Source organism: Mauremys mutica, chromosome 1, assembly GCF_020497125.1.
Source record: "Mauremys mutica isolate MM-2020 ecotype Southern chromosome 1, ASM2049712v1, whole genome shotgun sequence".
NCBI classification, from domain to species: domain Eukaryota; kingdom Metazoa; phylum Chordata; order Testudines; family Geoemydidae; genus Mauremys; species Mauremys mutica.
The window spans coordinates 271,773,778-271,788,075 of NC_059072.1; the positions used below are offsets into that span (position 1 = coordinate 271,773,778).

At 43.1% G+C, this 14,298-nt stretch overlaps 1 protein-coding gene across 1 annotated transcript in view; it reads right to left on the reverse strand.

Moving 5' to 3' along the window:
- GPC5 (glypican 5) overlaps window positions 1–14,298 on the reverse strand; it is a 1,065,559-nt gene that overhangs the window by 1,008,450 nt on the left and 42,811 nt on the right. Inside the window, exon 2 of the mRNA XM_045010137.1 lies at window positions 6,279–6,440. Coding sequence (XP_044866072.1) covers window positions 6,279–6,440 — 162 coding nt within the window. The remainder of the gene's footprint in view (window positions 1–6,278; window positions 6,441–14,298) is intronic.

Consider the following 14,298-nt stretch of genomic DNA (forward strand, 5'->3'; position numbering starts at 1 on the left):
ATAGGGGGAATGCAGTGGACATAATATACCTGGACTTCAGCAAGGCTTTTGACACAGTCATGCATAACATTCTGATAAGTAAGCTGGAGAAATGCAGGCTTGACAGAACTACCATTAAGTGGATACATAATTGGCTAAAGAACCGCAAACAAATAGTAACTATTAATGGAGGGAGGTCTCAAGTGGGGTTCTGGGTTGGTGTGGTTTAACATCTTTATTAATTACATGGATGTAGGTATAGAGAACATAATGATCAAGTTTGTAGATGATACAATGCTAGAAGGGGTTACCAATACTTTGGAAGATAGAGCTAAAATTCAGAGAGGTCTAGATAAATTGGAGAATTGGGCTATGGACAACAAAATGAAATTCAACAAAGAAAAATGTAAAGTGCTACACTAGGAAGAAAAACCAAATGCAGAAATAAAGAGTGGGGGAAAACTGGCTTGACAGCAGCACTGCTGAAAAAGATCAGGGAGTTGTGGTGAATCACAACCTCAATATGAGTCAGAAGTGCGATGCTGTTGCAAAAAAAAAAAAAGCAAATGCAATTTTAGATTGCATTAACAGAGGTATAGCATTCAAGTCATGGGAGGTGAAAGTATCGCTCTGCTCAGCACTGGTTAGGCCTCAGCTAGAGTACTGTATCCAGTTTTGGTTACCAATGTGTAGAAAAGGATGTAGAGGAATTGGAAAAGATCCAGAGGTGAGCAACAAATATGATCAGAGGGATGGAATGCAAGACATATAAGCAAAGGCTGAAGGAAATGGGTATGTTTAGTTGGGAAAAGAGATTAAGGGGAGGAAATGATAGCAGTCTTCAGATACTTGAAAGGTTGCCATAAAAAAGATGGAGAAAAGTTGTTCTCTTTTGCCACAGAGGGAAGGACAAGAGGCAATGGGTTCAAACTACATCATAGCAGATTTAGATTACATCTCAAGAAAAACAGAAAGAATAGTAGGACAATAGAACTGCCTCAGGAGGTTGTGGAAACACTTTCATGGGAAGTTTTCAAAAGGAGGCTGGATAGCCATCTGTCTTGGATGGGTTAGACACAACAAACCCTACATCTTGACAGGTGATTAGACTAGATGACCCTTGCAGTCCCTTCTAACCCTATGATTCTCTGGAATCAGCCCATTAGTTTTTGTGCTGTTATAATCTGAACTAGAATAATTTTATCCATGTAGTCAAGGAAATGTGAAATCGTCAAGTGCTTGGATTTAATTTATGTATATATTTCATTGTGTTTTCACTGTAAAGAACTACAGACCAGAAAGAGAAGGAAAAAGTTAAACCTTTGCTTTGAAGCGACTCCCTATATTACAAATTATCTATAAAGCAATGTATCACTTGAAACCAGAAGTAGGAAATGGCAGCTCCTGCTGAAAGAGTTTTCTGGTCTTCAAATCATTCTCTAAGAAACCTTTGAAACTGAAAACATTTGAATCACTGCCACCACAGATTGCTTTTTTTTTTTAAAAAAAAACAGGGCTGAACAAATGTTCATTGTACCTGATGGCCAAGTAGGCTACCAAAGAAAGCGAATTAGAAGTCTGCAACATATTTTCTTGTCCACATAATTCATTTAACTTATTTTGTTGCAACGTCATCACATTTAATAGCACTATAATCTCAAACAAATATTGCACATGTCTGTGAATCCACTTAATCCTCCTTGATTAGATTAAAGTGGGCATTGGATCTATTTTGTAGTCATAATTTTGCAACATAATATCATGATACTGTCTAATATATATATATTTTTTAAATTGCATCACAAGATCATTAAGGTTTTCTTAGTTAAGAGCACATATGTCAGGAAATACCAGCATGAAGTCTGCAATATTAACTCTTCCCTCTTGTGCATTATACTAGTATTTTACTAAGTGATGATATACATTTCTAAAATAATACTATACAACAGGGATTGGCAATGTTTGGCACATGGCCTGCCAGGGTAAGCACCCTGGTGGGCCGGGCCGGTTTGTTTACTTGCCATGTCCAAAGGTTCAGCCGATCGCGGCTCCCACTGGCCGCGTCCCAGGCCAATGAGAATGACCTTGAGAATATTTCAACATTCGCTTATGTATTCTGTGACTTGAAAGATCCAAACACACATCAAGAACAGCATTTAGGACATCTGGAATCCATGCAAGTTTATTTCGGGATATCTGGCTGCAATGGTCATACTTGAATTTAGCAACCACACCAAATTTTGGGGAATACTGGTGATGATTTTCCTTTTGAACTCCATTGTACATTCAACACCCAAATTTCTACAAGTCATCTCTTTAATATCAAATAAAGTTTTAAACCTAGAGATGGCTGAGAGCTTACACATGCTACAGTATTTCCTTCTCACCTGGGTTTGAAGGGAAGTGAAGGTAGCTATAAAATTTTAAAAAACAATACAAATGAAAGAAAGGAAAAGTTGATAGTAAAGAAAGTCAAGCGGAAGGTAGGAATTGTAGAAAATTGATAAGGGAAGCAAAAGGCTACAAGGAGGCACTTTTTGGCCAGCAGAGTTAAGGAGTTTTTTTAATATATTAGAAACCAAAAGAATCCTGACGGTGATTTTGGTCCACTCCTAGATGGCAATGGTAGAACACTCAATAATAATGCAGAAAAATCAGAAGTGATCAATAAATATTTCTGTTTTGTACTTTGGTAAAAATAACAGATAACATAGTCTCATAATAAGGTCATGATTATAACACTCTTTCTATTCCACTAGTATATCTGGAAGATATTAAATAGAAGCTACTAAACATAGTAGTCGAGTGGGTGTTTCCAATGAGGTCCCTCGAAGATCAGTTCTTAGCCCTATGCTATTTAACATTTTTATCAATGACCAGGGGGAAAATTACATAAAATGATCATTGGTAAAGTTGGCAGATGACACAATAATTGGCATAACGGTAAATAATGAAGCAGAGAGGTCACTGATTCAGAGAAATCTCAATTGCTTGGTAAACTGGGTGCAAGCAAACAATATGCATTTTAATATCACTAAACATAAATTTACAAATCTAGGAACAAAGAATGTAGGTCATACATACAGGATAGGGACTGTATCCTGGGAAGCAGAGACTCTGAAAAAAGACTTGGGGGTTGTGGTGGATAATCAGTTGAAAATGAGCTGCCAGTGTGATGCTGTGGCCAAAAAAGTAATGTGATCCTGAGATGCATAAACAGGGGGATCTCGAGCAGGAGTAGAGAGGTTATTTTACCTCTATATTTGGCACTGGTGTGACCGTTGCTGGAACATCCAGTTCTGGTGCCGGCAATTCAAGAAAGATGTTTATAAACTGGAGACAGTGCAGAGAAGAGCCATGAGAACGATTAAAGGATTAGAAAACATGCCTTATAGTGATAAATAGATTGAGCTCCTTGAGTCTATCTTAATAAAAAGAAGGGTAAGGTGTGACTTGATTACAGTCTATAGGTATCTACCTGGGGAACAAATATTTAATAATGGTCTCTTCAATCTAGCAGAGAAAGGTATAAAATAATTCAATGGCTGGAAGTTGAAGCTAGAAAATCTCAGACTGGAAATAAGGCATAATTTTTTAATGTGAGAGTAATTAACCAATGAAACAATTTACCAAAAGTCATGGTGGATTCTCAGTCACTGACAATTTTAAATCAAGAATGGATGTTTTTTTCTAAATGATTTATTCTAGGAACTATTTTAGGGAAGTTTTATGGCCTGTGTTATACAGGAGGTCAGACTAGATGATCACAATGGTCCCTTCTGATCTTTGAATCTATGAATCTATTCTTCCTTCTATAAAAAGGAAATTCAATATATAACTGATCATTAATTTTAAAGCCTCAATATTAAAAGCTCCCTACAAGTCAGCTAATTCTATTTTAAGAGGGGCTTTTTTCCTATTGTAGTGAGGCGGCCTGGCTCCCGGCCGCACCCGAGAGAGAGGAGCCAGAGCAGCCACAACAGTGGGCGGAGCCACCGCTGCCTGTCCCCGCCCCCAGAAGTCAAGGGGCGGGACAGGAAGTATAAAGGCCCGGCCCCAGCGCTCAGTTGCAGCCCGGCGGCCGGAGAGGACAGACGCTCCTGACCGAGCTCCTGCTGGACCGAGCCTTCCCCGAGCCCGGTACCCTGAAGAGGACTGGCCGAGCCTTCCCCGAGCCCGGTACCCGGAGGAGAACTGGCCGAGCCTTCCCCGAGCCCGGTACCCTGAAGAGGACTGGCCGAGCCTTCCCCGAGCCCGGTACCCGGAGGAGAACTGGCCGAGCCTTCCCCGAGCCCGGTACCCTGAGGAGGACTGGCCGAGCGTCCCACCGACCCAAGCCCTGAGGAGCAGCCCGAGCTAGCCAGCCCTCAGCACACCGAGGAGCCCCTGGTGTGGGACCCAGCGCCGGATCCCAGAGATGAGCAGGTACCCATGGAGGGGAAGATGGAAAGTAGCCCAGGGGTAGCTGACCCCAGTCTGGCTACAGCAGACTTCGAGCCGATGTCGGTGTGTTGCGGTCAGGACCCCACCGACACAGCAGCAGACTAACTGCTGCTGTTAGGGCCCCGGGCTGGGACACAGTGGAGTGGGTGGGCCTGTGTCCCCCCTGCCACCCCTCTCACGGGTGGCAGTCTCCCCCTCACACCAGAGCTCAGACACAGAAGTCTGGACTCACCTATCGTTGCTGCTCAGCTCCTGCTTCAAGGACCTGAGCCCTGAACTATTGCTGCTGCTCAGCTCCTGCTTCAAGGACCTGAGCCCTTGAACTACTGCTTGTTGCCCCGCCCTGACCTAGGGCTGGGCTTCACTGACTTTGTTTGCTCAGCTCCTGCCTAAGGACCTGAGCCCTGAACTATTGCTGTTTGCTCAGCCCCTGCCTGAGGGTCTGAGCCTAGAACTGCTGTTTGCTGCCCCGCCCTGACTGAGGGGTTGGGCTTCATTGATTGTTTATTTCTGCTCAGCCCTGCCTGAGGGTCTGAGCCCTTGGACCTTCGGAGACTGAACTGCTGATTTAGGCCGTGTAGTGATGCGGCCTGGCTCCCGGCCGCACCCGAGAGGGCCGAGCCCCCACACCGGACTCTTACACGATACATGAAGAGAAAACAAACACTTTTAGTTTGAATAACTTATTTCTGATTAAAAGAAAAATAAAGGAGACCAAAGTACAGGTCCTATCAGAAGGCACCCAGAGCATTTCTCCCCTCAGGTGACAGTCATCACTGAAAAGAGCACAAAATGGCTGCCTGTCTCTTTAGACAGCATAGTCATTGGACGAACAAAGGCTTAGCAATTACCACCCAAAAACAGATGAGAACAAGAGGCCTAACACCTGAGGTATATACTCAGAGACCAGAAAAAGGACAGACGTGAAACTAGTCCTGTAACCGTGACAGTGGGAATTTGGTGTTAGGGTTTATAGTTCTGGAGTGTGAATACAGTGTGGGCAGATGGGCATATTCTTGTAATCAAGTTACATGTGAGTTAATATCTGAAGTCTCAGCCTACGTAGAGTTAAATATGAACAGGATGATGATGTAGTGTCAATGTTGATGGGTTATCAGTTCACTTCATTTGCTGAAAAATTATGATACAGCCAACAGTAGGGGCAACTTTCCACGGCTATATGGAGCTAGCACTCACATATCATAACAATATTTCCCTACCTCACTGTGGTGTTGTAAGGATAAATTTATGAATCCTTGCAAGGCACTTTGATGATCAGGGCCACAAAAGTACCTTGAAAGACAAATGGCAAGACTCCAGTTGTCTTCAGCAAGACCAGGACTTTGCCCTAAGCACTCTCTCTCTTAGTTTTTTCCAGTTCATTACATATACTCACATAGCCCATGTTCCTCCCATCTTCCATGCCCCCAACTGCCCTCCACCTCAGCCTATGCAGAGGACCCTTCACCAGTGTGGAGGGGCTGCAGTGAGAGAACCCGCTGAAAGGCTACTACACCACCAATCCTGCCAAGGACTAATTGATCCGAGGGAGGGCTTTGCAGTGTGCATGTGTATCAAAGTGAAATTCATCATGACAGTTTTTAGATACTCAAACGTGTAAAGTCCTAAACAAAGTGCCTAATTAAACCCACTTCTTTATTTTTCTCAAAGGCCACTAGTTACCAGTCACACACTCAAGTTGCCAGTCCTCCACAATTAATACTCTCTTTGATAAAGTACAGTAAGCATTAAGAGGAACTAAAATAGATAACTTATCACAGATCAGTTTAAGCATATGATAAAGTTAAGGAAATGCTTTTAGAACAAACTTTGAAATGTACAGCAGAAAGATTTACCTTGAAAAGCAGCTGCATTATGAGATATTAAAAACTTTAAAGTAGAGCTTGATGTCTGAAGCACTTGTTGTATATCCTGCTTTACTACAATCTGGTATCTCTCCTCCATCTTTTTGGTACAACACGTTAGATTTTTAGATGTACAAACTTGAAGATCAGCCCCTAGAGAAAGAAATACACTTTTATTTTCCAAATTTATCATTATTTGTACAGTGCACTATGACATACATGATCATAGAATCATGGAAGATCAAGGTTGGAAGAGACCTCAGGAGGTCATCCAGTCCAACCCCCTGCTCAAAGCAGGACCAACACCAACTAAATCTTCCCAGCCAAGGCTTTGTCAAGCCGGGCCTTAAAAACCATTAAGGATGGAGGTTCCACCACCTCCCTAGGTAACCCATTCCAGTGCTTCATCACTCTCCTAGTGAAATAGTTTTCCCTAATATCCAACCTAGACCTTCCCCACTACAACTTGAGACCATTGCTCCTTGTTCTGTCATCTGCCACCACTGAGAACAGCTTAGCTCAGTGGTAGGCAACCTGCGGCCCCTGGGCTGTATGCAGCCCGTCAGGATAATCTGCTGGCAGGCCATGAGACAGACAGTTTGTTTACACTGCCCGTCTGCAGCTCCCAGTGGCTGCAGATCACCGTTCCCGGCCAATGGGAGCTCCAGGAAGCGGAATGCGCTGGCCACTGCTTCCCGCAGCTGCCATTGGCCAGGAACGGCAAACTGCAGCCACTCGAAGATGTGGGCGGCCGTGCCTGCGGACGGTCAATGTAAACAAACTACCTCGTGGCCCGCCAGCGGATTACCCTGACAGGCCATGTGCAGATTTCCCACCACTGGCCTAGCTCCATCCTCTTTGGAACCCCCCTTCAGGTAGTTGAAGGCTGCTATCAAATCCCCCCTCACTCTTCTATTCTGCAGACTAAATAACCCCAGTTCCCTCAGCCTCACCTCATAAGTCATGTGCCCCAGCCTCCTAATAATTTTCATTGCCCTCTGCTGGACTCTTTCCAATCTGTTCACATCCTTTCTGTAGTGGCTGGCCCAAAACTGGACACAATACTCCAGATGTGGCCTCACCAGTGCTGAATAGAGGGGAATAATCACTTCCCTCAATCTGCTGCAATGCTCCTACTAATGCAGCCCAATATGCCATTGGCCTTCTTGGTAACAAGGGCACACTGCTGACTCATATCCAGCTTCTCATCCACTGTAATCCCCAGGTCCTTTTCTGCAGAACTGCCACTTAGTCGATTTCCCTTTTGTAACAAAGATGACATAGGTCAGGTGTGGCCAAACTGTGGCCCGTGAGCCACATAAGGCTCTTTTACAGTTAAAGTGCGGCTCATGGACCCCCACCCCCCCAACCCTCCCACCCCATTCTTCTTCACCCTACCAGACTTGGTGGTGGGGAGCTTGGGACTTCCGCCTTGCAGCAGAGTGGTGGAATAGAGGCTTCTGCCCAGCAGGGAGGGAAGGGAAGGGCAGGGGGAGTCTTGGGCCTTCAGCCCCGTGGGACATGCCTGCTGGGGTTTGGGGCTTCAGCAGGAACAGGACTGAAGCCCCAAGCCCTGACAGGTGCCTCCCATGGGGCAGAAGCCCCGAACCCAGACTGGTGCACCCTGCCTATCAAATTTCTGAAGATTGTCGTATGCAGCTCAGAAGGTCAGTAAGTTTGGCCACGCTTGACATAGATGAAAGCATTACCCAAAGTTGTCAAAGATGTCTGGTCCTGCTCCACAAAAAACAGATGCATGGAGAATTTTTATTTATCTTGTTTATTTGAATACCTTATATGTTTTCCCCTTTATAAAGTAATACAGAGCAATGAAAAGTGTAAAGATCTAAGAAGAAAGAAATTCATATTTTCATAAAAAAACCAAAGTGTATCCAAATGTTCACTTCTAAAAATGGGTAAATCAACATTTCCAGAAAATAAAAAAGTTATAACTTTAAACATAGCATTATTAAAAATGTCTAAGAGTTAAATTCTGTTCTCAAATACAGAACTTTTATTGATATGTATCAAGAGATTTCTTAGGAATTTACATGAGAAATCCTCTTAAATCTGCTCTCTGGTTGAAAGTCTAATTCTGTTGCTAGGTTTACATGCTGGAGCCTCCTCATGACAGATGGAAGAGGAGAACAATAGGATGAGGACTGCAAGATTGAAAATGGGGAAATTGCCCAGGATAAAACTGACAAAACCTGATGTCATTTACTCTTGGCTTCTAAACACGCTGCTACCCATTCTCATTCACCTTTCATTCCCCTGGCATTGAATCTACAAGAGCTTTACTTTATTTTAATATATATATTATATATATATATTTTAATTATATATATATATAATATATATATATATAATTCCTTTAGCTACTTTTTAAATCCTATTTCTAATCCTCTCTGTTAAATCATTCCAAGATACTGTAAATAATATTTGAGGAATGGAGGTACACATTTTATACAATGAATATTTCATGAGAGGTCTCAAATCAGGGTGTTTAAAATGGTATTTTCATAAAAAGCTATTTAACAACAATTTAAACTACAGAGGATTATATCCAAGTGTTCTGGAAACATGGGCAACGTATGACTTCACTGGGTCAAATTTATTCTCAGTTACATCAGGGTAAATCAAGAATATCTCTGCTGAAGTCCATAGAGTCATAGTGAAACAACAGATTTTTATACAAAGGTTTTAAAGCATGTATATTAAAACTATATACCAGAACATTAATGAAGACAGCCAAATGCAGCTTAGTTGGTTCTCATTTCCCCAATCAAATTAATGTCACATGGGATAAAGATTAAACAAAACAAGGATCTTAACTGGTTCAGTCTCCTCACAAAGAAAAGTGTCCACAACCACTGACGTTTCCCAGTGCATACATAAAATGTCTAGAACTCCAGCCATGCATAAACATAAAATATCCCTTGATTCATGGAGGCATTCATATTAACCCCCCAGTAAGTCAGGGATACACAATACAGTAAAGAGGGAGCGGGAAGCTCTTATAACTAGAAAAATCTTTTTGCTTGTTGCTTCAGAGACTAATCAGGTACACTTGGACCCCATTAACAATTATTTCCTAACAAGAACAGCCACCTTCCCAGTTGCCCTTAGACTTTAGAGCCTAACCATACATGGTTTCCTCAAGCCACACACTCAGAATTTCTGTCACTCAGAACATGAAACAACTTGCAAGAGCCTACTGTTGTCCCCACCTTTTTTTTTTTAAATCAAAATTGGCTACAAGTAGACAGCCTTTAAGGCGGTTATTGCAGGGCCAGTGTGGTCATTTCTGGGCCCAATGCAGTGTGCTTTCCTGCCTTCACATTTGCAGATGGCACCTCCATGCCTGAATCTCAACCCTCCTGTGAGGAAGGAAAGAGTCAGCTGTCTCTACAGCACTATCCCTGAACCTCTTGTACTCTGTCCCCAACCACTCCTGTGGCAGTCCCACAAAAAAGACAATACAGTCTGTCACTTTTCTTGTAAAGTGAGGAACCCCCAACCTTTAACCAGGGCCAGCTCCAGGGTTTTTGCTGAGCCAACCAGTGGAAAAAAAAAACCCGCGATCAGTGGCAATTCGGCACTAGCTCCACTGTACCACTTTCTATTTCAGCAGCAGGTCCTTCCCTCTGAGAGGGACTGAGGGACCCGCTGCCAAATTGCTGCTGAAGAGCCCGACGTGCCGCCCCTTCCCCTTGGCCACCCCAAGCACCTGCTTGCTGAGCTGGTGCCTGGAGCCAGCCCTGCCTTTAATGAAGTCCCTATGGTAGCTGTGGTAAAGGGATTCCCAAGCAGCATGGATCCAGTGTAGCTACATCACCAGAGGAATCATTATTATAGCTGCATATAGGAACCCCAATCAAGGATCAGGGTTGCACTGTGCTAGGTAATGTTCAGACAAACAACAAAAAAGACAATCCTTGCCCCAGAGAGCTCACAAGCTACATAAGAGACAGGATGCAACAGCTGGATGAAAAAGACAAAGGGGACAGGGAAGGGGATAGGTTGGGAAGATGAGGTAATAAAACAAAAACAGTTTAACAGAAGTCACAACTTGCCACTTGCTTATCCAATGCCAAATGGGAGTGATTTGTTCATTCTCATGACAAATACATATTGTGGAGAATTATCCTTGCTTTTTATTGTGTTTACTGCAAATTGTGGGGGGAAATTCTGGATGGATCTCAAAGAGGTTGGAACAGTTTGCTGCACATTTCCTTATGGCATGGGCTCTTACAGTTGTTATAAACATTTTTCCCTTGGGTACAAGATACATGTTAAGTCACAAACTGAATATTGTATGTTGGAGGAGGGGTTAAACAGGATCTTAGTCTTTTCCACACCTTGGGTCATATACAGTAGAACCTCAGAGTTACGAAAACCTTTGGGAATGCAGGTTGTTCGTAACGCTGAGATGTTCATAACTCTGAACAAAACATTATGGTTGTTCTTACAAAAGTTTACAACTGAACACTGACTTAATACAGCTTTGAAACTTTACTATGCAAAAGAAAAATGCTGCTTCCCCTTTATTGTTTTGGTAGTTTACATATAAGACAGTACTGTACTGTATTTGCTTTTTTTTTGTTTTTGTCTCTGCCGCTGCCTGATTGTATACTTCCGGTTACAAATGAGGTCTGTGGTTGACTAGTCAGTTCATAACTCTGAGGTTCTACTGTAGTGGCATCAGTTTTTAGGCAGAACTAATTCAGTTTATTGGCGGACTTCATTCAGAAATTGATAACACTGTATGGTCTTTCAGATTTTCACTGTGTAGAAAACCATCTGACTCCATTTAAAGAAAACCAGTTATTGAGCCATACCAATAAAATGTGTTCTGCACTAAATCCCTCCTGAAAACATAAGCAGAGGTGCATCTCACTATTCCAGAGGATGTAAGCATCCCAGATGCATGCAGAAGTCACAACTTTGAAATACTCTTGTGTACTACCATAAAGGAGAATGTAACTATTGGTTTTGAAAACTGATTGATGCAAGTGACATGCCAACAAATATGTTTGCAGTAGGTTTCTGAGAGATTAAGACATGCAGATAAGTACATCTACAAAAGGCTGGAAACCTTCCTTACCCCACAAACAGAAGGGCAAACGTTTAGTCTCCTAATGCTAATCTGAATTGCTGATCATTTCCAAAATCTTACTTGTAGGGTCTGAACACAGTATTATATTCAAAGTGTTCTGACATCAGCCTTAAGATATCTTTGCCTTCAAACTATCTGATGATTTGGTGGCCCATCACCCAGGTCATCTATTTTGACCTATGCAATTTCTGCTATCCTTGAATACAAGTTTGATAACTTTGCTGAGTAGGTCCTCCCTAGATCTCTTGCCCCCTGAAAACTTAAAACATCCCACCCTCCAACGCTCTGGAGTCAGCAACAGAACCAAAACAAAACTGCATTATGCAGGTGGCAATTTTGGTATTGTTTGTAATAGGGCTGCCAGGTGTCCGTTTTTTGACTAGAACACCTGGTTGAAAAGGGACCCTGGCAGCTCCAGTCAGCAGCGCAGCGGGGGCCCGGGGTTAAGGCAGGCTCCCTGCCTGCCCTAACTCCATGTGGCTCCCAGAAGTGGCCGCCAGGTCTTTGCAGCCCCTAGACACATGGATGGCCAGGGAGGCTCCATGAGCTGCCTCTGCCCCAAGGGCAGGGTCCACAACTCCGCTTGGCCAGGAAGCGTGACCAATCAGAGTTGCGAGGCCTGGCTTCCCATGCATCTACAGCCTGCAGGGACCCGGTGGCTGCTTCCCAGGAGCCATCGTAAGCATTGCTGGGACCCACACCCCACGCCCGGAGTCCCCTCCTGCCTCCAAACTGCCTCCCGGAGCCTGCACACACACCCAACACTCCAACTCCCTGCCCCAGACCCCTTCCTTCACCCCAAACCCCTCACCCAGGGGTGTTCGGTGTGTCTGTGCACTGTATACCAGGCCTAGGGAGACCATATTTCCTAAAGTAAAAACGAGACGGCTGTGGCTCACCTGGGCCTGAGCTGCCCCCTCCCCTGCCCTCAGGGCTCGCCAGAGCCACACACACCCCCACCGCCCAGGGCTGAGGCTGACCTCCCCCCACCTCTGTGCCCCATACTCCCGAAGATGGGGCTGACCCCCAAGCCCCCTGCTACCTGTGGGGCTGATTTCCCCCATCCTCGTGCCGCCCATGGGTGGGCCTGACACTCCCCCCCTCCTCAGCCTTATGCCGCCTTCAGCTGGGGCTGAGCACGGAGCACAGGCCACCTGGCCTAGAACATTAAACAAAGAAGACAAAGTTGGAACTCAAAGTGGAAGTCTGCTTGCTTATATCTGTAGTTGTTACTCGTTTCTTAAATAAGTGCTACTAGTTTAAGAATTGGGATTCCATATATGACAACAGTGGTGAGGGCTCCCGTAAGTTGCTGGGAAGAGAGATCAGACTAATAAGTGGAATGGGTCAGGAGGATGGATTAGGGATGCAGGATTCTTTTAAATCAAGAAATTCAATGTTAATAGCTATGCTCATGCAAAGTTAAGATTGGGAGTAAGTTTGTAAAAACATTCAAATCATGACATTTAAAAGCTACAATTCCCACACCAAGGCTGATCTCTGTTACAGTGAACATATCTAAAACGCATACATTTGGCATAATTCTACATATAGTATGCTTCATGCAGAGCATTTCCAAGTTGACACTATTGATGGAAATCAATATTTTAATTTTGTCACATTTAAATCCTCAGTCTTATCACTGCATACACATACTGTTGTGTTAAATACCATTTCATGTGGCTAATAATTAAACATTGAAAATTTAGAATATTCCTTACAAAATAACATACTGTTAAAATAGAAAGCAACAAGCTTATCTAATATACCACCCACCAACAAATAAATTACAGGAGCGATAACAGACCTGCAGCAATATTTACTAATCACAACAGGCAGGTTTATACCCATGTCCTGAGCATATATTTTTCATTCACTTGCTTTCTTTTAATTCTCAATAAAATAATCACACAGTGAATACCACCAGGGGAGAGGAGTTGAGGCCTAGTTTGCAGCATGCCAGCTGCCAAGTACTTGACAAACACAAGAGAAAAATATGTTTACAATGTTTGCACCACTGCACTCCTTCCTACCATTTTTCTTTGCTATGGGACATTACTTTGTTAGTATTATCTTATCTAACAATAACAATGTTTTCATGCTTATTGTTCAAATTAATGAATCATTTATAATGATGCTGATCTGGGACTTTCTAAAAGTGAGAACATTGTGCTTGAGTAATTAAGACTAGATTCAATGCAACATTTATCTAAAATGTATTTTCTTGTTATTTGTTCCTCTTTGTCTTTTTTTTTTAAATAAAAATCATTTTAATTTAAAATTAAAGAAATCTGTTGATTATATGTTTTGAAAATAACATGACATGACAATATTTATTTCTTACCTCAACCACCATACCTGGACCTGTCAGCATAATGCCCAATAAAACAGAACAAAAAGGTAAAATTCATAGGCCTGTTCTAATGTTGTCAACTCACATGATTACAACTCTTGTAATATTTGATATGCTTTTCAAAGCCCCAGTTCCTTGAGTCGATGAGATGGAGAGAATCCCAGCTTTCATTTAAAAACAAAGGATGGGATCCAAGAAGGAACTTCAGCTTTGCTACACTGAGCATCATGGAACATTTTAGGCGCGTTAGGAAAAAAAAAATCACAGGGACAGCACTGCGACCCACAAAGCTGATTTTAAGCACCTAGGCTCCCTCTATAATGAATGGGGAAAGACAGACGCTTAAGAATGTGAGCCACAAGAGCCAGAATGATAGGCAGGGAGCCATCTAAGCTAACCAATGGGAAATGCTGACAACAAGGGTGTGTCCCCCCCCCACCCCACTCTTGAAGATGGGCACCTAAGTCCAGGCTGCAGGGAGGCATCTATCTCTGCTTAGTGACCCAGGAATGGTAACCTGCCAACTATAAGCCATTGCT